At 55.1% G+C, this 23,417-nt stretch overlaps 1 protein-coding gene across 1 annotated transcript in view; it reads left to right on the top strand.

Annotated features, from left to right (window-relative positions):
- Window positions 1–6,182: 6,182 nt before the first annotated feature.
- The window catches only part of RUNX3 (RUNX family transcription factor 3), a gene marked incomplete at its 3' end in the record, with an annotated part of 53,212 nt that continues 35,977 nt past the window's right edge, over window positions 6,183–23,417 (top strand). Inside the window, exon 1 of the mRNA XM_084242598.1 lies at window positions 6,183–6,255. Coding sequence (XP_084098724.1) covers window positions 6,198–6,255 — 58 coding nt within the window. The 5' untranslated portion in view covers window positions 6,183–6,197. The remainder of the gene's footprint in view (window positions 6,256–23,417) is intronic.

The raw sequence follows: 23,417 nt of genomic DNA, 5'->3' as shown, positions 1-23,417 counted from the left end.
TGCCAAAGCTGGGTAGCTTTGGGAGCAGACTCGTCGGACGCCAAGGCCTCAGCACCCCAACCTCCCTGCAGGGAACTTGAGGGAGAGAAAAGGAACCGAGGGGCAGCTGATGAGACCCAGCAGAACTGCCGCTGCACCCCTCTAATTCACTCATGTGAGTGCACATGAGGCCCTTCCTTCCACAAGCCTCAATTTCCCCAGCTATAAAACGGAGAGATCCAGCTCTGCTCTGCCTGTACAGAGGTGGTAGTGGGATGGCGAGTGGCATGGGTCCTTCTTTTAAAGGGGAGACGTGGGGCTGAGTGAAAGCCAGGCTGTGCTCTTCCCGGTTGGCTGACACCCCCTCAGGGGCTCCACTGCCTCCACCCAATCCTATCTGCCTTTATAACAAAGGACTTAAGACTGAAATTCCTAATGGTAGCATTTCAGACAGGTGGAAAGGCTGGAGCTGTTGGGGACCCTGGTGCAGCAGACGCTGTGGGTGCAGACAGTCATATGCCACTAAACCCATGGCATAAGCTGTGACAACGCAGTGGCGATGACAGTGAAGGGTCCAGCAAAGGGAGGGTCCTGGAGGAGGGGGCTGAGGCAGGAAGATGGGGTAGAAGAGGGAGGGGCTTGGTTCTGAAGGGGGCACCCTGAGCAGTTTTAGAACAAACAACAGGAAAGACAGAGGCTGGGGGTAGGGAGGGGAGAAGGAGCCCAGAAAATAGCTAAAGGGCAGGCTGGGTTTGAATCCTGCCCCCCCAGCCCCCGCCACCTGCAGCCTGGGTGACCTGGGGCAGCCCCTCCACCTGTCAAGCTGTCCCTGGAAACTGGCAGGAAGACACTTGGCAGCAGTGGACACACTGTGTGTAAAGCTCTCAGTGTGTGCGCCTCACATGCCAGGTCCTTGGCCATGGCCCCTTCACTGGGCCTGGGCAGCTGTGTGACCCTGCAGGCCCCTACTCTGCCTGCATGCACACTGCACCAGAGCAATAGGGGGGTGGGGGCTGACTGGGGAGCAGGAGGCGAGGTGCATCTTATCTTGGACACCATGCTGGGCCCTGCAAGTGGAGCCCCTTAGCCAGCCTGTAGCAGGTGTCACCTTCCTTGCGCCAAGCACTCCCATACTCCTGCAGGAAGCCAGAATGTGAACTCCAAGACCAGGGCCCACCTCAGCTATGCCGCTAGTTTGGTCCAAGTTGGCCACACCGACATCCGGGAGGCTAATTAGCGGGTCAGTCCCAAGGATTGGTCACTGCCTCTTGGAAAAGTGAAGGGAGCCACACCTGCCCTATGAGTGTGGGGTTAACAGGGGTACTGACTGTGAAGCTGTAAAGCTCATAATGGGCTTGGCAGCCAGTACCTCCCCAGTCATAGTCTCCCACGGTGACAGTGCAAACAGACTCCGCGCACAGCTTAAGAAAGCAGATGTCATCACCATTCATAGCAGGTGCCATGGGGTGCACTGGTGCAACTGCTGGGACAGCCAATCCACACCCTTGGCAAGCAGGTGCCGTGCCATGATCCCACCCTGTCTGCTCCCACTAGCCCCTGAGCCGCCAACTTGCCAAACATCCATTTGGTTGGTTCCCAAATGTATCTGCACCAGTAGGGATTTGTGGCTACAGAACGTCACTGGACATTACACCAGCCCTGGGCCAGTGTGCCCTGGGGTCCTCGCCACCCCTTCCCCTCTTGGCTCTAGAGTGTGGGGTCCCTCTGATTCCTCAGGCTGCATTCCCCAAGTCCCTAAGTAAGCTGGCTGGAAGCCCATCCGCCAGTGGGAGGCACTGTGAGGAGACTGAGGCACAGGAGGAGCAGAGAAGCCAGGTGTTCATCTTCTCTCTCCAGAGGTGGAGATACTTCTCATGGGGCCATGTTTGCTCGTCTCCTCGGTGGCCCCAGCAAACCCCAGCAAAGCTCGGCAGGTCTACCTCGCCCTGCTGCCAGGGAGCGGGGTGGGGGTTCTGGGCACACCAGTCTGCATCCCTACTGCCAAAAGGGGTGGTGGTTTCCTGCTCTGGCTGATCGCGGGGCTCCTCGCCATCTTTGTTTGGCCCCTCAGCTCTTCCATCCCCTGTGTTGTCAGCAGCCCCTGAACCATCACTCAAAGGGGCTCTGTTTTCCCGAGCGGCCCCTCACCACTGGCGACGCCATTATCCGGGTTGTGACGCCAACAGCAATGTCTGCTTCCATGACATCTCACTTGAGGACTTTGAAAAGAGGCAGGTAGCGAAAAAGTAAGTTGAATTAGATACAGGACATTGTAAATGATCGGGGAAAGCAGTAAAATCTATATATAACTGGATGTGGGCGGCTTCATGAGCATCTTCACATTCATGTTCTGCTTTAAAGAAAATAAAACTGGAAGTTGTAGGAGACGCTTTCTGGGTTGACTTTAGCTAGAACAGGAGAAAAGGCACTGAATGCACGTCTAAGAGTTTAAAGTGCAATTAAAGAGTTTAAGGAACACAAATCAAATTTTTTTAAAGATTTATTTATTTATACAAGAACCGGGGTCTAAGAGAGATGCGCAGAAGGGCGAGAGGATTCACCAGAGACAGAGCAGGGAACAGAACAGGCAGACTGACGAAATACACTGCTGAGGGGAGCGGCGGGCGAGACAGGAGAGGTCTGCTGTGCCATGTGGGATTCTCACCGGCCAGCTGGGATCGAACCCGTGCTGCAGAGGCTGTGGACAGCTTCACGGTGCGGTGCTCAACTGCCTGTGCCACCAGGGAGGCCTTCTTCAATCAGATTTTTTGATTAACCTCATCTAATTGGTTCAGAGCCTTCTGTGCTATTGGATTATTTTTTTTCCAGCAGAGAACAAGAATAACCCTGACTGTCCACTGCATGCCAAGAGACTGCCCATCAGAAGTCGAAGGGAAGGAAGTCCCTGGGAAGTGGGCACCCATGACATGCCAGGCACATGTACGGCGTTTTCTCATTGAACCCCCCTTCAATTTTAAGAAGTGGGTATCGGGCCTCCCCGGTGGCGCAGCGGTTGAGCGCTGGGTTGCGAAGCTACCCACAGCCTCTGCAGCGCCGGTTCAATCCCCGGCCGCCAGGCAAGGGTCCCACATGGGGCGCAGACCTCTCCTGCTGCCCGCTGCTCCCCTCAGCAGTGTACTTCATTTCTCTGCTATTCTGCCCTCCGCTCTGGCTCTGGTGAATTCTCTCATCCTCCCACACCTCTGACTGCACCCAGTGCCTGTATAAATAGATAAATCTTTAAAAAAAAAAAATGGGTATCACTATTGGCCCCTCCAGCATGAAAGGAAGCAGGTTCAGCAGAATAAGGCCTCTTGCTCACATTTCCACAGCTAATAAGGGCCGAAGTCAGGCTTCCGGACGTTTCCTTCTGCCTCCCTGGGCAACCTCCAGGGTTCTTTCCATCTCCTGCACATGCTCCAAGGTGGCACATGTAGATTCTAAGCTACTTGAGGGCAGGAGCAGACCTGGTCCCCAGTGAGTGTTTGCTCCAGTGCCCCAAGAATGCATCGAGCTGCTGGCTGCCCAGATGGGCCCAGGAGCCCTCTTACTCCTGGGCCTGGACTCAGCTTCGCAGGGAGGGGGAGTCCCTCAGGGTGATTGACTTACAGGTGTTATGGGGGGTCACTCTCACACGTGAAACAAACAGCACAGTGCGTAGGGTGGTGTGTTAAAAACTGGAGGTGGTGTCACTAGAGTGGAAACAACTCCCAAGCCGGGAAGCGCGGGGCCCCAGGTTCCACTGACTCACTGGGTAAGCTTGTCCTTTGGGGGGGCCTCAGTTTCCACCTCTGTTTAAGGGGTCTTTGTAGCCGCATCTATCTCTGATTTCACAGCAGGTGGACTCCAAAACGCTCCGAATTTACCAGGAGACATGGGCCCCCTGGCAGGCTCCACCTGTGCGGCTGAGCCCCCATGGCTGGAGGCTGAGGGGCTTACAACCAGGGCGGCCTGCCCCCCTAGTGACGGTGATGGGTCCTTACCTGAGCTTACTCATAATGGAGCCCACATTACGTCAGTCACCAGACTCAGGCAAGGAAACCAGCGTCTGGGGCACCTTACTGGGGAAGGTATTATTTATGGGGAAGGAAGCTGAGATCTAGAGAAGGGAAGTAAGTGCCACACTTGGAGGGAACCTCTGGAGCTGCCTGGGGAAGCAGAGGGAACATCCCTGAGGACTTGGGTTGGCCCCCCAGCTGGTGCAGCGTGCAGCAGGGATTCCAGAGCCCTGTGCTTTCACCATAAGCATGTTTTCTCCTGAGCAACTCAGAGCCAAGCCCCCACAAATACACCCCTCAACCTGCCATTCAGGGACAGAAGATGGAACTGTCTGGGGATCCCAGATGACGCACAGTGTGTTTCCAAGGGCGTACCGCTCCCCTGTGTGGCCTCACTGTGGGGTCTTAAAGTCCCTCTTCCTCCTGGAAGTCCCTCCTGCTTGTGTTGGCCTACTGGGACCACAAGAGACTGAGGCTGGGGCTGCAGCCTGGCCCCAGCGTGGGCTCCCTGGAGAGGCGGGTGCTGGTTCCTAGGCTGCAGAGAGCTTTCAGTCTCAGGAGTTAGCTTAGAGGGCGCTGTGGAGGCCCCTGGCTGGTGAGTCAGAGGCTGACATTCTAATTCCACTCAGAACACCCTATGGCCTTGCACAAGCTGACTTCATCTTCCTGGGCCTCAGTGGTCTGACCTGCAAAATGGGAGAGTAGAGCCTGCAAGGGAAAATGTGGTAAAAGCCACCACATTGCCCCAGGCCTGGCCGGGTTCTACAAGTACAGAAGTGTAATGTAGTTTCATCTTCCATGTCTTTTCTCTTTTCGAGTCCCTCTGAGAGTCTGGGATAAAGAGTCCAAAGAGGGGACAACTGACAAAGACCCTCCAAAGACCCTCATGGGGTGTGCCGGAGGCGACACGAGCAAAGGCCTGGAGGCAGGGGGCCTGGGCACATCAGGCCGCAGCAGAGACGCCCAAGGGGACGCACAGGTGAGCAAAACGACCAGAGTCTTGCCCGACAGGCGCAGGCCTCAGAAGCCAGCTCTGCATGGCCGTGCCCCAACTTCCACGAGGAAGGCTTTTCCCGGTGAGCAGCTCTCACAGGCAGACCTGGGCGGAGTGTGAGTGCGGTGATGCCGCTGCATGTGTTTCCCATTTGTGCGTAATCCCAACTCCCATTAAATCCTCCTGAAGCGCCACCCAGCCACACACGAGGATGCCGCTCCCTGGCAGCATGGGGTGCAGAGCAGCAGGGTGCAGCTGCAACCCTGGTGGTGGGGTTCTCAGGGAAGCCCAGTGCCGGTGAGGGCCCGGTGGGACTCCCAGCCCGCCCAGGCCAACGCTGGCCTTAATTTAGGAGTCTCCCACAGGATCCAAGCCACCGCCCAGCCACCCGCGCTCCAATGGCTTTCAGCTCTGCGTCTCGGGCCGCGTGCTGAGACCAGCCCCACAAATAAAAGCCATCACTTTTTTTCTCTCTCTCTTTCTCTTTCTTTCTTTTTTTCCAAAAAAGAGAAAGAGGCAGCAACAAGCGCTTCTAAGAGGCCGTGACATCACGCCCAGGTGACCACAGCTCAGCCAATGGGCCCGGGCCGCCAGCTGGCTTCTTGCATCCTGTGAGCTGAGGTTGGGTTGACACTGTGAAGGCCTGGTCCCTCAACCACAGAACCACAAGGCCAGGCCCTCAGCCGCCTTCAGGGCCCTGCTCGGGAGCTGGTTGGCTCCTGGTGCTCCCCACCCCCTGGCCGCCCTCGCACCCACTGAGCCTGGGCTCTGTCGGGGGTGAGCCTCATTCATTCATTCCCCAGCCTGATGCCCGGCCTGGCTTTGCTCTCTCGGCCCAGCGAGCTCCTCCGCCCTGGCTGCTGAAGGCCCCTTCCCGCCATCTAATGATACACTGCACACGCTTCTGTTGAAAATTTGTGGCTAGACATTCCTGTGGGACCGGGAATCCAAATTCTTGGGTACAAACAGAAACTTACTTTCCTTGGGGATTTTTTTCTCTCTCGCTCACACACGCTCTCGCGTTCTTTCCTTTTTTCTTTTTCGTAGCAGTAGGGGGAAAAAAAGAGACAAAACAAAACAAAACAAAACAAACAAAAAGCAACACCACCACCACCACCCCCCCTTTATTTTCAAAAGTAGCTAGGAAAAAATAAAACAACAGCCAACCAAGTCAATCCCAACCCAACCCCCTGAAGGGCTGAATTCTCGCCTTCTCAGAGCGGGGCATGGCATCGAACAGCATCTTCGATTCCTTCCCGACCTACTCGCCGACCTTCATCCGTGGTGAGTAACGATTGCCCGGGGCCCTGGGCCTGCCTTCTCGGGTGGGGAGCTGTGGTCAGGCCCCGGACCAACATCCCTCCGCCGGCTGCCCTGGCAGCCTTAAGCACGACCTGTCTGCCTGAATGTGCTGGCCTCTGAAAGCCCGAGGTGGGACGAGGGGTTGGTGGCCTGCGTGGTCTCCTGGAGTGGAACATTGTTGTGGGACTTTCATCCTCAGCTGGTGGGGACAGTTAGCGGTGGGGACAACGGGTACCACAAGACCTCAAGACCTCAAAGGCCAGGCCTCGGAGGGTCTTGGGCTGGAGAGGATGGGAGGGTGTCCCTGTGACCCATGGCTTCCTGCCTCACTGATGGGGCTCCTGGGCCCAGTAGCCCCAGCCCCTGGGCTACCCCGGAACGCGACCCTGTACGGGGAGACTCGCCGGCTTCTGACGAGGGCAGGGGGGCAGAGGAGTGCGGGGGCATAGCTGCCCCTCAGCACTCAGAGCTCTTCCTGAGGACCTTCTCCCACGTTTTTGGAGTAATCCCTGGGGTGAGGGAAACGGGGAGAAGGAGGCTGCAGGCTCTTGTTGGGAACTTGCTCAGCTCTGGGCCGCACTGAGACTGGACCCGTGGGGGTGGGGGAGGAAAGTGGGTCTCGGGAAGGTTTGTCGACTTGGTCACAGGGGAAAAGAAAGTGTTTCTGGGTGGCTTTTGCCTCTCCGCTTGGCTAGAGGGACACAGAGGTCTGGGTGGTCTCCCCCCACAGGCATAGCTTCTCGGTTTCCCTCCCTGGGGGCCTCTGATTGAGACTGGAACTCGAGGGGAGACTTTCCCTCCTTGGTGTGGGGTTCAGGCTGACATGTCCTGGCCTCACACAGCTCCCTGCTGCCTTCCTCTCAGACAGGACTGTGGCACCCGAGTCTGGGAGTTAAGAGTCCCAGCTCAGTGACCACCTTGCTGAGTGGCCTTAGACAAGTTGCTTAACCTCTCTGTGCCCAAACAGAGGCCCCTCCAATTGTGACGTTCTAACTGTCTGAGGCTGGAAATGGCTGTGAGGAGGGCAGTGCCTCGGGACTGTACAGAGGGGGTCTGTTCTCCTCCAGAACAGAGGGGCTGAGTGGCATCTTGGACTTTAGCGCTTGGGGGGCGGCTGCTGCCTTTTCTCAGCTGAGGTGGTCAGCTGAGATGCAGAAGTTGGTCTGTCTGTCTGCCCGTCTGCCTGTCCTGCAGCTGGCTCTGAGCAGGGCCGAGACACAGCTGTGTGGGACTGTCCTCCCTGGGAGAAGCCGGCAGGCTGTGTGGCTGCAGAGGGGACTGACTGGGGGACGCGGGGGGCTGCCGTCCCTGTGGCCGGACCTGGCGTAGCTGGGGGGCAAGCAACAGCCCAGCCAGGAGCTGAGAGCCACGGCTCCTTCCTTCACGCTGCCCCAACTCTGCTGCAGCTCCCTTTGTAGTCCTCAGAGCTAATTAAAGGCAGTTCTGCGGCAAGAAAATAAGAGTTTATAAAAACCATTTGCCGAGTTTTTGTAATCTGTATTTCTCCTTCCATGAGCAAGATGGAGAAATGTAGATTTTAAAGCAAAGAAAACTTGGGAGACAGGACTAAGGGGTCAGCCGGCCTGGGCTGGGCTCCAGATGCCGTGGAGCTCCAGATGCCGTGGAGCCCAGAGGTGGCAGACAGAGACACAGGGGGAGAGGGGAGAGCGGGCGGCACTGGGCCCAGTGGGTGCCCACAGACAGGGAGGCCCCAGGGGCCGAGGTCTGAGGCTTTCCCTGCAATTCCGTGGGGAAGTTCTGTGCACATGTCCAGCTTCCCCTCCAGCTCCAGTCCCCGTGCTTCACTATAGTATGTTCACTTGGGGTGCCAGGGAGGGGAATCTGACCCCAAATTCTGGCCCAGGAGGTTCAAGGGGCTGCAGTTACTGATTCTGCCCCCAAAGAGATCTAACCTCTGGGTCCTGCCACGCTCAGCTCCACCCCGCCACGCAGGGCCCTTAAGCTGTCCTAGATCACAGACCTTCCGGGGACCCCAGGAAGCTTAGGTGCCGCTTTGCTTTAAATGCATGAACAAAGTCCACCGACGTATGAAGGAAACCAAATCTAGAGAAATAGTTCTCCAACTGTAAAAAGCAAGTGTGGAAGGCGGTGACCCCGTGCCTTTTAGTGATACATGGAGAGAAAAGACCTCATGGGCTCAGTAATGGCTGCAGTGACAAGCCTAATGAAACCGAAGAATAGCTGTGATTTCCGCCAGTGACAAAATTACACGGAAAAAAGATGCTAAATTTCAATTATAGGTCAGTGAAAGGCAAGTTGCTGTGTTTCCTGCCCACGTACGTACACCCCGCATTCTGTGCAAACAGAACTACAGCCCTTCATTTCAGCAGGATGTGATGGAGCCAGTGGGTCCCAAGACCTCACCCCAGAGAGCTTTTGAGAACCTAGAATCTGGATTCCAGAACTTCTCTCAGCATAGAGAGGTTTGGGATGAGGGTGGAGCAGCAGTGACACCCCTGCAGCCATGGCTCAGGGGGAGACAAAGGAGGCACCGCTTCACCCACCCTGCTGGCACCTGATGGCAGAACTGAGGCAGCGGAGTGGCAGGCAGGACTCCCCCAGGCGGGACAGGGGTATTTATTCCTCTCTTTGAAAAATGGGGAAGCTGAGGCCTAACGACAGACATACTGCATGACTATGGTGTGTCCCTTCTTCTCTGTGAGTCTCAGTTTCCCCATCTGGCAAACGCAGGCCCAAAGTTCCATCCACAGTTCCATTGAGGGTCTCACCTTTATCCTCAATCTGCCCCATGAGGCCCTTCTCTGCACCTCTGTGGTGCTCCCCTGGTGGCAGACCCCCCTCACAGCACCCCTACACTGTGCCCATACAGACAAGAGCATGCCCCCCGGGCATGCTGAGGAAGGGTACCCCTCCAGGAAAGGAACTGCATCTAAACTGCCCCATGCAGGGGCTAGGGGTGGTCCTAGGAGGCAAAGCTTTCATTTATTCAGTAATTCCACAAAAGCACGTTAGGAGCAGCGTACAGAGACTTAAACTTGGACTCTGGAATAGATTGTTCCACTTCAAGACGCCACTCTGCCCTTCACCAGCTGTGTAGCCTGGGGCAAGTTGCTCTCATGCCTCTGCTTCCCCATCTGTGAAATGGAATGATGATGCCACCAACCCGGGGGGCTCTGGAGGGAAGGAAGTGAGCAGGGAACTGTCGTTCTTTTATGCGCCTGGCCTGGTGCGGGGACGTGCGGAACACGGGTGACTGCGTCAGGCTCTCTGGCCTTGAAGGGCTCACAGCCTGGCGAGGAAAGAGATCAGTAGACCACAGTGTGCATGGGGTGTGATCAGTATTATGATGGGGGACATCAGGAGGGGCACTGGCCCCCCTGGAGGAAGAGGCAACACCCCCAGCTGGGACTTGCAGGGTGAGGAGATGACAGAGGGAGAAAGAGCGTACGAGACCCAGGGAATGGACTGTCAGAGGTATGGAGGCAGGAGAGAATGAGGGCTCTGGGCAGCCCTGAATAGGCAGGGGGCCTGGTGCAGAGCAGAGAGTTCTGGGAAACAAGTGGAAGGGGCCTGGCATGCGTGCGGCCTCCACTGTTTGGCCACCGTCCGCTTAGCCGTGGTTGGGTAGTTGTGCAGCAGCTCCTCCCCTGAGGTACCTGGAGATACGGAGCGTGGCTTCCTGGGCATGAGGAGGGCCTGTGCAGAGGGGTGGACATCACTCTGGGCAGGCCTAGCTGGATGGTCTGACTCAGAGGTCAATGAACAGGGAGGAAGCTGTCCAGACCTGAGAGGTCAGTTGTTGTGTCCTTTCCTAAGCTCTGGGCAGTGACCAACAACAGGGGACTCTTCCAGTTTGAGTAATGAAAGTCCAAGCCCCAGGCACCCCAGGGAGGAGGTCACCCTTATGGTGCACGGAGGCGCCTCCCTTCCCCCAGCAACGGGAGAGGAACGGACTGACCGCCAGCCTCCCGTGCCCTCCATGGCGCTTGCCTGGCGCCACGTCTCCTGGGCCCCTTTGACAGCGGCTCCAGAGGCTACCCTGCATATACCCGTCTTCCCAGACCACCCTGCCTGTCCAAAGTGCCCCCCCAGGCTGGAAAGACATTCCTGAGAGCCCCCCACTGGCCACAAGTTCTGGGCGGGCATGCGCAGGCCCCACACAGTGGGACTGTGTGTCCAGGCCTCACCCGTGCCCACAATGGCCGGCTGGCGGCCCCACTGATCACATAGAAGGCCCATTGACGCAGCAGCCTGGAGATGGCCGCATCAAAGCTGGGGCCTGCTGGGTTACCTGAGAGGGTGGGGATTTATGGAGGGGAGGCGGGCCAGGAGTCTGATCTTCTAAGAAGCAGGGCCTTCCAAAGGGCCCTGGAGGCAGGGAGAGAGCAACATCCACTGACCCCAGCCTCACCTCTGAACCAGGCCAGTCTCATGAATAGGTGAAGAAACTGGGGCCTGCTTTGGTGGGGGTAGGGAGGGGGCATGCAGCAGAACCCCAGTTTTTTCCTCCATCTCCAGCGGTGCCGCATCCAATCTGCCTCCCAGAGTGCCCCTCATCTATAAAATGAGATGGCCCTCCTCCAGTCTGCCTCCCAGAGTGCCCGTGAGTAGTTGGGGAGTTTCTCCCCATCTTCAAGACTGAGCTCAACCACCCCTCTGGTTTCCGTGGGGACCACCTACAGCCACAGGGAGCCCTGAACTCTGAGTTTCCAGGCCCGGGGCCAGCCATGGGACTCAGCCAGTCCTGCACCCTCCATGCTGCAGTGCTGGGAGGGGCGAGGGGCGGGAGAAGGAAGGGCTTTGGCCTTCATGGATTTGAAGCCCAGGTCCTCCGCCAATGGCCTTGAAATAGCCCCCCCTGGAGGAAGCCCCTCCTGGAGGAAGCCCCTGGAGGCAGGAGGCTGGGATTGCCGAGAGGACCCTCAGAACAAGGAACAGTGTGCCCATTCAGGAGAACGCAGGAGCTGGCGAGGGCCATCTCATTTTATAGATGGGGAAACTGGGGTCTAAAGAGGGCCACAGTCTTGTGTAAAGTCAAATTCAGGGGTAGGAAAAAGGACTTTTCTTGGCTACCAGGGACCACCCCGCGGCCTTGCAGCCAGTCTGAGCCAGACACCCAGGCTCAATCTGCTTAGGGAGCGGGTGGCCGGATACCTTAACCCACCCCCTCGAGTCTCAGTTTCCTCCTGTGCGTGACAGGAGAGGACCACTGATCTGCAAGGGTGGTTGCAGAGAGGAAAGGCCTTGCCCTGCAGCCCTGCACGTGATACCTGACAGGTAGTGAGCGCTCGCATTCAGCCTCGGCTGTGCCCCCAGCATGCCCCTTGCACTTGGCAGACATTCCCATGCCTGTTCTCTCAGTCCAGGGAGGAGTGAGCAAGCGAGACTGTAGAGTGACTGTCAGGACCCTGTCAACGGCTCCTGGGGCGGAGAGGAAGGGGTTCTTTGGGGAGGAGGCAACATAAAATGCAGTTATGAGCCCAGGCTGCACCAGAGCCCACCACTTCCTCACTCCGTGACCTTCCTCACTCTGGATGCTTCTCTCTGAGCTCAGTTTTCTCATCTGTAAAATGGGAAAAGAAATAGTTGCCACCTCGAGGCTTTTGGGTGGATTTGATGAGATTATATATGTGGGAGCAAGCATCAGGACGGTGCTCCCAGGAGCAGGTCTGGCTCACAAGGGGATTGGGGAGAGCGAGGATGAATGAAGCCCAGGACTGCCAGCCTGAGGTTCCAGTTTCCCCCCCACTTCCCCCTTTGCCGTCTGGCTTTTTCTTTGAGATGCCTGCAGTTGAGAGTCTGATGCTGGGGTCCCATCGGCACAGCAGCGTGAAGGTTTAGGTTCCTCTTTGGGGTTTTCTTTCGCGTCTGGGAACAAGGTTTTTGGCAAAAGGTTCAGACTTCAGTGTGGGCGGTCAGCCATAACTTATGATTTGCAGGGGTGACCAAAGTCAGTCCCCGTCAAAATGCCTTTCGTTGTGTGACATGGTGACTGAAATTCTGCATAGACATTTAGCCCCTTTGGGGCAAAACATTGCCCATCTGGACTTTTTTAAAATGCAGGGACCTTCTAGTCACGCACACTCGAGTGTGAGTGAGTGCACCTGATGTGTTTTCCTTCATTGAGAGGTGGAAAGTGGCTGGGGGGTAGAGCAAGCAGAGGTATTAGGGGGACTGAAAGCTTCCCAGTAGACTTGGAAAAGAGGATGGAGTGAAAGAGGATGCAGAAGAGAGGGAGGTCGATTTTGGTCATGTCTCCGCCCCAAACTTGACTCGCCTAAGAGCCCAGCAGCCGAGGACAATACCCCACAGCCCCAACTAGTGCCCCCAACCTAAGGATTTTCCTTTCTTTCCCCCTCAATGAACCCTGCTGAAGCCCCTCCCACAGTGCTGGTGACCCTCAAATCTTGGGAAGACCTGTCAGTCTAGGACGGCTAGAGTAAGCAGCCTCTGTTGCGGGGAGGTCTTGGGGTCCACAGGGAGAGTCTGGTTTTCCCCCACAGACCAGCCATATCCTTCCCAAGGAGAAAAGGAAGTCACATCTGAGAACATGGCAACCTTAGAGAAAGGCTGGGTGGAAAAATGCTAAAACATCATAGGAGATGCTGCACAGTGCGGTTACGACAAGGAATCTTTATTTTTAATTTACTTGGCGATTATGTGTTTTTTGACCTTTAAACATTGAACACGCATTAGTTGTAGGATTAAAGGGAAAATTTTTTTTGCAAAGAAAAAAAGAGGAAGAGGCAGCCCCACCCTCGCAGAGCAGGTGAACTGGGCCTCCTGTCACTCAGATGCAGCATGGGGTCTGGCGGCCCCTCCTTGCTCCCTCTCCCAGGTGGCTGTGTCTGTCATCTTCCTCCCAGGGGCTGCCCTGTGGGCCGTGGACAAGGGCTGTGCAGAGTTCACCCATCAGACAAATGCCCAAGCTGTGGGCCCAGCCAGGAGATGGCTTCCCTGGACGGGCTGGGCCCCCAGTAGTCCCTCATGTTCCCAGTGCCCACGAACCTGTGGTGAGCTGGTCTGGGCATCATTTAATGGGCATCTGTTGAGCACCAACTCTGTGCCAAGCACTGTTCTAGGTACTGGGGTTCAGAAGTGAACAAAACAGACATAAGTGTCTGCCCCTCCGGCATGACATGTGGAGAGAGACCCCCCCCCACAGGGAAAACACCCCAGTGAGATGGGCCAGTCCCCTTTCTACCTAAGGGAATCCCAGCCCTCTGGAACCCTACAGAAGCACCCACACCCCCTGCAATCCTCATCACAGTTCTGTCTGCTGAGAATCGATACCTCAATGGCAGAGATGGAAACCAAGCAGGCTCAGCGATGGGGTGACCCACTGAAACTAGCATTTAAGAGAAGGGAGGCATGGAGGGAGGAGCCAGGGGACCACATCTGTTGGTGACCGACTGTGTGCCAGGCTGTGGTGGTTCAGCAGGTCTCAGCTCACGCCACCTCTATAACAATCCGTGTGGTAAGTGTAATGGTCACTACCCCATTCCCTGCTTTACTAGTGGGGAAACTGAGGCTCAGCAAAGGGGAGGAACTCACCCAAGATCATGCAACTAGTAACTGGCAAAGCCCAAATTCATGTCGGAATCTGACAACAAAGCCAGCCCAACAAATTCTCCCTCCCTGGCAAATGTGTCTTCTTTAAGGCCTAGGCTCACCACCTCTGTGGAGCCCTCCCTGATTCCTCCAGGCAAAGTGAGTGATATCCTCCTTTGTGCACCCAGAGCACCTTCAGGCCCTTCTCCCATACTTCCAGAAGGCCTGCCAGAAAGGAGGGAATCTAAGGTGGGTAGATCTGGGAAGGAATCAGTATCAGAGGCCCCGGAAGAACGATGGCATGGGCAAAGACCATGTAGAGGGGATTTCTTAAAGATGGGAGTTTGTGGGTCCTGTGGAGAGGTCAAGCGAGAGGAAGCTGGCAAGCTGGTGAGCCAGGCGTGGTGTCAGGAGTGGCCTTCGAGGCAGGGGGTCCCAGCAGTGAGCACTCTCCCATGATGCACTTCTTAAAGTTGAGGGCCCCCAGAGGTGTGGGAGGGGCTTCAGCAGGTCTAGCCTTCAACCCCTGCTTCCTCCACGAGGGGCCTGGTCTCAGGTTCACTGCAGGAAGAGAAAGGGAAATCCTCAGGGTGGGGGGCACTTCTTGGGGCTGTGGGGTGTTGGCCTCCAGCTGCTAGACGTACGTGCTCCTTGAGTACATGTACGTGTGTGAACAAAGACCACAGGGCCCCATGCACTCTCTCCAGAGCCCTATTTTTATCACTCACTAGACACGAACAAGCAGCGAGACACACTGTTCTCAGGCACGGCGGAAGACCTCGTGCCCGTGGAAGCCAACTCTAGGGTCCATGAGGACAAGGGTGATGGTTCAGAGGCCCGTCCCAGGGAGAGCGCCAGCACCAATGCCAGAGACACAATTTGCAGGACACAGTGCAAAAGGAAGAGGCTGGGTTTGTTCAAAAATTACTAAGAATTTCAGGAGGGTGACCACAGGTACCGAACCCAGTGCAGGCTCTTCTCAGCCAGCAGCCGCGAAGGACTGTGGGCTTCCATATCTATGAAGCAGGTCCCGCCCAGAGCAGTTCGAGGCTGGAGGGCCCCTCGGTCCAAAAACAAACCTCCGTCTGCTTTGCTTTTGAGCCTCATTCCTTTGATTGTGCAGGACCCCCTTCCCCTTCCATTTTAAGAAGAAGAAGAAGAAATTAAGCCTCAGGCAAGATCACACCTTGAAGAGTTTAGCACCAGCAAGCACAGCAGGGAACATATCAATCCAAGCAAGAGCCACAGCCCACCTGTCTATTCATTGCAGCTCCTCTGAAGGGTCTGGAGAATTTAAAAGTGCACGGTGTGATCTCAAGACCCAGAGAAAACCACTATTACTTCCCCCATGTCTGGTTCTTGCCTCTAGAGGGTCTCATGCTCCTTGGGTGAGGCCACACAGAGACAGGTGACATCCAGAATATGAAAGTGATTATGCACATAAATCAGGATATGTCTGGGAAGACTCTAGAGCAGTGCTGTCCCATAGAACTTTCTGGATGATGAAAAGGTTCTGGTCTGTGAGGTCCAATATGGTAGCTTCTAGCTGCATGCAAATATTGAGGACTTGGAACATGTGACCCAGGTCTACAACTAGGCCTGAATTCTTAATCTTATTTCTTTCTAACTATTTTAATTTAAATATGGCTCATTTAAATGTGGCTAATGGCTACCTTGTTGGACCATGCAGATCTAGAAGTGTGGGTGCCCAACTGTGAACTCGAGTTATTTCTTGAGGTGTAATGATGGAGTTTTTCATTTTCCAGCTCAAAATGTTTAAAGAGTTTATTTAATCACAAGAAAACTGCTCTCAAGATTTTAAGTTTTTAATATATTCAATCCTATGGGAGAGAAACTTTAGATTTTTAAAAGCCTATCGCCAGGGAAGATTGATCCCGGCGGGTGGGGTCTATTTTCACTTTTCCTATCAGTGCACAGGAGAGAGAATGTGGGGTGGGAGCCAGAAGCTGTGGGTTTGTCGCCCAGATCTGCATTTACGGCTGTGTGGCCATTTATGCTCCCTGAACTCCAATTTCCTCATCTGTAAGGTGGGGATATTGTCACTGCTGACCTCCCCAGGCTGCTGTGAGGACTGAATCAGAAGTGAAGGTGAGAGCAAGAACCGAGTGCCCCTTGGTTACCAGAGATGACTTCTGCAGGGTGGAACTACTGTCTCTGAGGGGCGTTCCTCACCACACTCGCCCCTGTCTACCATTTCCTAGAAACCAGGAAATGAGGGGGCCATGTCCCAACATGCGCTCAGCAGATGTTTTCAGGTGTTGAGCAGAAATAAAGGGGGCTCTGTGCCCAAACTAGATCAGGAATGGCTGTATCAAGCAGTGTTCAAGAGTGACCCTTTAATATGCTAATGAGCACAGGCTTCTGGGGTGCTGAGGAACCCACTCTGGGAAAAGGTGCCTAAGGGCAGGCTATTAAATCCAGGAGGGCAGCCCCGTGCCGCTGAAAAAAGAATGATCTTTTCAAGGGCTGAGGAAATTCTATGACTCTGGAAGGGGACATTTGCTGGATCCTAAATACAAAAAGAGAAGGTACAAAATTAAATATTGTCCAGTTGTCCAGAAAATATAGTTGCTAAATAGGAATAATACTAGCGCTAAACACTTAACAAAGCTCATATTATATGCCAGGCACTAAGAGTCCTACCTAGTTTGCCTCATTTAACGCCCAGACCCTTACAAGACAAACGCTACTACCAAGCCCATTTTATAGATGAGGAAACTGAAGCCCGGAGAGGTTAAACCACCAGCCAAAGGTCACCCAGCTGGGGTTCAAACCCAGGAAGCCTACATCCGGGGCCAGCGCACCCCACCGCAGCACAGTGCTCGGAAATATTAGAGGTTCCCCGGGTCAAGGACCATCCTCAGCCTCCAGCGCCTCCTTCCTGGGAAGAGCACAGCCACAGGCGGGCTCACGAGTCCTCCAGTCTCATCCAGGAAGATTAGAGAGACTTACAGGGCGGCGGGCGTGGGGGACGCTGATGAGAAGGGCCTCTGTTGCTTTCTTACTGGGTGAGCCATTGCCTTCTTCCGACCTCATGTTACTCATCTGGGAAATGCGCTGTCATCTGAGGACCGAGAGAGGGGTCGTGTGTAAAACACAGAGCCTGGTCCACTCAGAAGGCACTTGATATATCATGGTCTCTCCTTCACCAGGGCATGGCCGGGGAAACTGAGGCATGGGGGATGGTCAAAGCTGAGCTTGGAGAACACCCCGAGGAGTTGTGTGGAAACCTGCGCTGGCCAGGCCCACACAGGCAGAAGCAAGGCACTTCTTGCCCCTTTGTCTGACCGCACTGTCACCCTTTCATAACTGTATCTTGGGCACCGTGGCAGGGATTGTCCCCCAGGTCACTCCCTCTAGGCCCCCAGCTCTCCTGGGGTTCCCTCCCAATTAGTGCAGGTTCTGTTTACCCAGCATTACATTCCAGGCCTACTGTCCCGGGCATCCTGCACGAGTTCCCTGGAATCTCCCTCTGGGGTGCCCACATGGGGTGACATGGACACACACACCCTGCCTTGTTCATGGATCCCTGTGCGTGCCCTAGACTCATACCCCTCTGCCTTAGGTCACCTCTGTGAGGGACTGTGTGCCAGCCTAAGCTAATTCTCAAAACCCACAAGGTCAGTATTTCTGTCCCCATTTTGCACAGGAGGAAAGTGAGGTCAAGTGAAGTGAAGTCACTTGCCTGGTTCACATGGTTTAAAAGTGCTGGGGCTGGGGTTCAGACCAGGCTGAGTGCCCTGGGGCACAGCCAGCCCGTAAACAGTAGCTCCTGCATGTACACTCCACCAGTACGCACCCCACCAGCCCTGGCACCCCTGCATGGCAGGGCCTTGGTGCAGGGGTGGAGTTGAGGGGCAGACCCTCCTGTCTAAGCTGGGTCCTGCCCACAGGCAGGCCACCTTCAAGGGCTGCCACCCATGGGGGACTCAGGGCTCCGAGCTCAGGAGGAGCTGGGGCTCTTGGGTTTAAGGCTCTGCACTTGCTGTGGGGGGGTCTGCACCTTCAAATTAGCAAGACGTGTGTTGGAATTTTGGCTCGCCACTTGCTCCCCAGGGCAGATATCAAAACCCCCTTCCATTCCGTGTCCTCACGGGTCCAGCGGGGAGAGTAACAGAGCAGAGAATCAACTCAGGCGACAGGGACGCGCTGAGCTCTGCCAGCGGCCCCAGCGAGATGTCAGTGCTTGAGAATTAGATGATGGTGGATGAGAAAGAGCCCAAGACCCTTGCCCTGTGGTGCCAAGGTTTCTGGCTTCAACACTTCTTAAGTGTTGTTCTGATTTCCCAAGTTTTTTCATGGTGTTCATATTATGTGTATCACAGTGTGTGTGTGTGTGTGTGTGTGTGTGTGGTGGGGGGAGATTCAATTAGTGTTATTTACTAACAGTATTGTTTTAAATAGACAATAAATAAAATAAGCCAAGTCCAAGTTAGCTCCCCTCAAGCATTCACTGGGGTCCCTGCTTCCCAGAAGCCCTGTCAGCAACATGGGACCTGCCCCAGCTCCCTCCCCCCTCCATTCACCCCTCTTCCTCATGCACCCCTCCCCCAGGTTAGACTAGAACCAGTTAAGGGGCTCTGAGGGTAGGATTGTGGGTACAGCGAGGCCTCTGTCACAAGCTGCACCAGCTCAGCAACCAAAGCCTGTCGTCTCTGCCTTACACCTACCAACCCCACAGCGCCCACCTCCACCATGCCCGCGAGCACTCACACAGGCAAACACACATCAGAGGCTGCACCCTCTGTGACAGACACCCAACTTTTCAGGAACCCCTGCCTGTGGGGACCAGGGGACGCCTGCTGGTGTGGTCTGAGGGAGGCCACAGGAGGAAGCTGCTGTGCCCCTACCCAGACTTCTCTGGCCAAGGAGTCCCTCCTCTTCTTGAAGAGCCCTAGACACCTGCCACTGGGCCCTGGACACTGATGCTTTGGGAGGGATGGAGCCTCCCGGGAACTCAGGCTGGATGGGTCAGAGTTCAGGCCACAGCCTAGAATGAGGTTCCCGGCAGAGAGAGGCCTCAGAGATACCCAGGAGGGACGCATTTCCTGAAAGATAGGTAAACTGAGGCTGAGAGGTAGAGAGACCTGCCATGGTCACCTCAGGAAGGTGGTGGCCGAGGAGGTGGCCTAGCCTGGTGGAGACACACAGCAGAGGGGGCAGTGAGGAAGGCAGACCTGGCTCGACCTTCCTGGGCTCGGTGCCCTGCCCCTTCACATGGGGGCCCCTCAGGGACCTCCCAGCCCCAACAGTCTGATCTGCTGGAAGCTCTGGACGCTCCAGGAGTTCCAGATGAAGTCCACACAACTCCCTAGGTGGTGGTGGCGGGGTGGGTGGAGGGCCAGGATGCAAATAGGAAGAGTCCCCAGGGACATGAGTTAACCCCCTGAACTCATTTCTGGCCTCTTCTTCCTCTGAAGTTGATTCAAAAATAGACTTCCATCTGCTGGTGCTGCTGTGGCTGGGCTCCATGTGAGGCCCCAGGTCCTCCCAACCCAGCCTGGGTCTGAGACCTGCCTGAGCCACCCCCCAGGGACGAGGCTTGTCTGCTGCGGTGAGTGGCCTGTCTGACGGGGCTTTCTCCCTTTGACTCAGCACTCCATCACCCCCTGCTCAGGCAGCCACGCTCCATGAGGCCAGCCCTGCTCCCGTTATATGGATAGACAGGGTGGGGCACACCAGGAGCGAGGATGGGGCAGGATCTACCCAGCTTGTAGGTCAAAGCTCAGTCCTTGCTTGCTTCCTGGTCATGCTGGGACCAGACTCCCATCGGGTAGCAGACAGCAGGGTAATGGGGTGGTCTTTACGCTCCCCAGATTACAGGGCTATAGCTCCAGGGGGCTGCATCAGCAGTCTGGATGGCTGTGACCCCCGCCTAGAGGACGCAGGTGGGAGAGTTGGGCCAGCCTGGGTGGATCCGGGTATCCCGCCTCCCAGTTCTGTGACCTTGGCCAAGCCTCAGTTCTCAGAGCCTCAGTGCTCTCCTCTGTAAGATGGGAGGCAGACACCCCTTCTTCCGAGGGGACCTTGCGCACCCACTGACACGGCAAGGTCAGTCAATGAATTATCAACACGTCTGGAGTCTACACAGGCCTGGGGTTACCAGCACCCTCTGCCGTGACCATCTCTGAGCCTGCTTGGGTTGGAACCCAGTGTCTGAGATGGAAATCATAAGCCTTAGACCGTAATGTGGACAAATGGCTGAGTGAATGAGTCTTTTCAACACAGATGGAACCAGTGACAGCCTGGGTGTAGACAGGGCTTTTCATCTAAGGAGGTCGAATAATTCCCTGGTTTCCTGCCAAGCAGAGAAGCCGAGGCTCTTGGTGGGAGTAGGGCTAGGGAGCAGCTCGGAGGCAGCGTGGGGAGCCAGCAGCGTCCACACTGGGCTCCACCATCCCAGTGCTCGGGAGGAATCAGGGTCGCCCAAGCCAGAGTTCCCGGCAGTGTCTTCAGAGAACAGAAATCCAGAAACACCCTAAAAGGATAGACCTCGAGGGAACACTGCAGGGGTGGGGGGGTCCATCCTCCTACCCCCGCCTAGCGCATCAGTGATCCCCAACCCCAGGGTTAGTGACACTGGGGTGTATATAGTAGGTCAGTGAGTTTCAGAGGCAGGTTCAAAAAACACGTACTATATGTTTCCAAAGTCATAAAAGACAAGGAAGGCGGGGAGAGAAGATATTAAATCTATACCTACGGTAAGAACACCAGAAGGCTAGAGACCAAAATGTGAACAATTGTTCTGGGTGGTAGGGTTATGGGTGGTTTTATGGGTGGTTTTAATTTTCTTCTTCATAATTTTATTTTCTAATTTTTCTTTAATGAATGTGTATTATTTTTATAATCAGAAAAAAATGTGTTTTGTTTTAAGAAATAGGGAGGGAGAGACGATGAGGAATGGTTCTTCCCCTTTCATAGACTCTAAAACTGAGACCCAGAGAGGAAAAGATGTTCCCTCACTCACTCGTCCACTCATTCATTCATTCACTTGCTCATTCACCCTCAGATGCTTCTGGAAATCCCCCTAGAGGCCGGCCCAGTTCTAAATTCCATGGGCAAAGACCTGAAAGTGACCATCTCTGTCCTCAGGGAGGTCACAGTCTGGGGGGTAAAGAACACCACAGGAGGTCCTTACAATACCTTTGGACAAGGGTTCGTCCTCCCGGGATCCTCAGAGTTGGTTTCACAAATGAGGAAAGTTAGGACAGGCCTTTGGTGCAAGAGCAAGAGTTCTGCCATTGGAGAAGGGAGCCGGCACCCCAGCAGAGGCACCATGGGCTGTTAGAGAGAGGATCACTGTGTGCGAGGGGAGCGTGACTATTCTGCGGACCAGGTTCTTCCAGGGAGTGGAGTTGCCTGATGCCGCTCGATGGCTGTGTGATTTGAGCAAGTGACTAAGCCTCCTGGGCCTCGGCATCCTATTTTGGAAAATGGGCTGATGATCTCATTGGGTTACCGCAAAAATGCAGTGAGCTAATAATTGCACTGCCACCTGAAATGTAAAATGGTTTGCTTATATGACTTGACGTTATTTGCACATTCTTTAGTGGGCATTCTGGAAATCAAGAGGATTCGAAGTTAGGAATTAATGTTAATGTCATTTATTTATTTCACTCATTTAACAGATACTGAGATCTTGGTAGGCACCCAGGCACTCGGGCTAGCATTGTTAGAGAATCCTCCAATTGTTTGAATTTCAGATAAATAACGAATAATTGCAACAGTTGGGACAGCTTTCCCCTTAAAAAGTGTTCATTGTTTATCTGAAGTTCAGTGTAACTAGGCATTCTGTATTTTTATTTGCTAACTCTGGCACGCTAACTAGAAATGAAACACCAAATGAAAAAGCAAGACCTGCCACCTTAGAGGGGGTATTTTATGCAGTAAAGAGACAATTCATAAAGGCACACTTTATCAGGCAATGAAAAACGTGTGATGATGTAGAACCCAGCAAGGGGGTGTCTTCATTTTCAAGATTGCTATACCACATCACCGTGGAACACAAACTCACTACCTTACTGTTCTGGGGTCAGCAGTCTGACGTGACCCTCACTAGGCTCAGATCACGATGTCGGCAAGGCTGCGTTTCTTTCTGGAGATTGTGAGAGAATCCATGTCCTTGCCTTGCCCAGCTTCTAAAGGCTGCCTGCTCTCCCTGGCTTGCGGCCCCTTCCTCTATCTTCAAAGTCAGAACCATTGGGCCAAGTCCTTCTCATGCTACCATCTCTGCTTCTCCAATCAGTTCCTATTCCATCCCACATCTTCTTCAGATGTCTTGTCCTGCCTCCTGCGTCCTTGTAAGGACTCTTGGATAATCCAGAATAATTTCCCCAGCTCAGTCCTTAACCTTCACCAGATCTGCAAAGTCCCTTGCACCATGTAAGATAACAATGACAGGTTTCAGAGACTGAGATGAGGGCATCTTTGGGGGCCATCGTTCTGCCTACCACAGGGACTCAGGAAAGAGAGTACATTGCGGGAAGGATCAGGGATCTGAATGAGCAGGAATTTGAGCCATGCAGGCAGAATGCGAAGGGCCCTCCAGGTGGAGGGGAAAGTGTATGCAAAGGCCCTGTGGCAGGGATACAACTGGCATGTTTGAGGATGAGGGTAGAGGCCAGTGAAGCTAGAGCAGGGAGCCAGTGCCCAAGATGACCTGGAGGGTGGGGAGTCCCAACCTTGGACTGCCCCCGGCCACCGACCATCCTGCTGCCTCAGGAAGGGACGTCCCTCTCAGCCCTACTTCTCCAACACAGGGGAACTGAACTCAACCACCTTCAAGGTCCTGCTAGCATTGACCAGCCAGAATTCCCACCCTTGGCATCTCACATTCTAAGACAAAAACCTCTAGGACCTTATAAGTCATTTAACCCCACTGAGCCTCAGTTTCCCCATCTGCAAGTGAGGATGATCACAGAATCCACCTCCTAGGTTGGAATGAGGATGAAAGGAGTTAAACCCTGTAAAGTGTTCAGAACTGTGGACACGCGGTAAGCTCAATAAACACGAGCTCTGATGACAAAGACCCGAATATTCTCAGAGTCTCAAGTCTATGACCCTGTCTCCAGGAGCCTGACATTTGCCGGCTGTGGGATTCCAAGTCTCCAGCTCCGACCCAACCCCCCACTGCCAGTGTGCCCCTGACGCCCTGGCCTCCCCCACGTGCTGGGTGGCATGCCCACCCCACAACCACATGAAAAGCCATTCCCCCAGGGTGTCCCCACACCTGGGAAAACCGGCAGCCTGCCCAGCGCTGGCCCCGCCCGGTGGCTGGAACACCGGGCAAGATCAATGCAGCCCGGCTGGGCTCCCAGTGCCGCCACCTTGTTCCAATCAGGGCTGGGCGCCTTCCGCTCCGGACCCCCGCCCAGCCCCAAGCCAATGTCCCCCCCAACCCGGGGGGCCCTGCCCGGCAGCCCACATTTCCAGCCCCGTGACCCCTGCAGAATGGTGCCCAGGACCTGACTCCAGTCTGGCTGCCCGGCCTTGGCCACCGTGGGGTGGCCCCCACAAGCACCAGGTGGGGGGCAGGGGCCCAGGTTGGCCCTGGCATTCGGATGCCAAGTAAGTTACACAGGCCTCTTCCA

The sequence above is a fragment of the Talpa europaea genome (assembly GCF_964194135.1).
Source record: "Talpa europaea genome assembly, chromosome: 9".
In the NCBI taxonomy this organism is placed as follows: Eukaryota; Metazoa; Chordata; class Mammalia; order Eulipotyphla; family Talpidae; genus Talpa; species Talpa europaea.
Note: the sequence above shows the minus strand (reverse complement) of the source record. Positions and strands in the feature narration are given on the sequence as shown.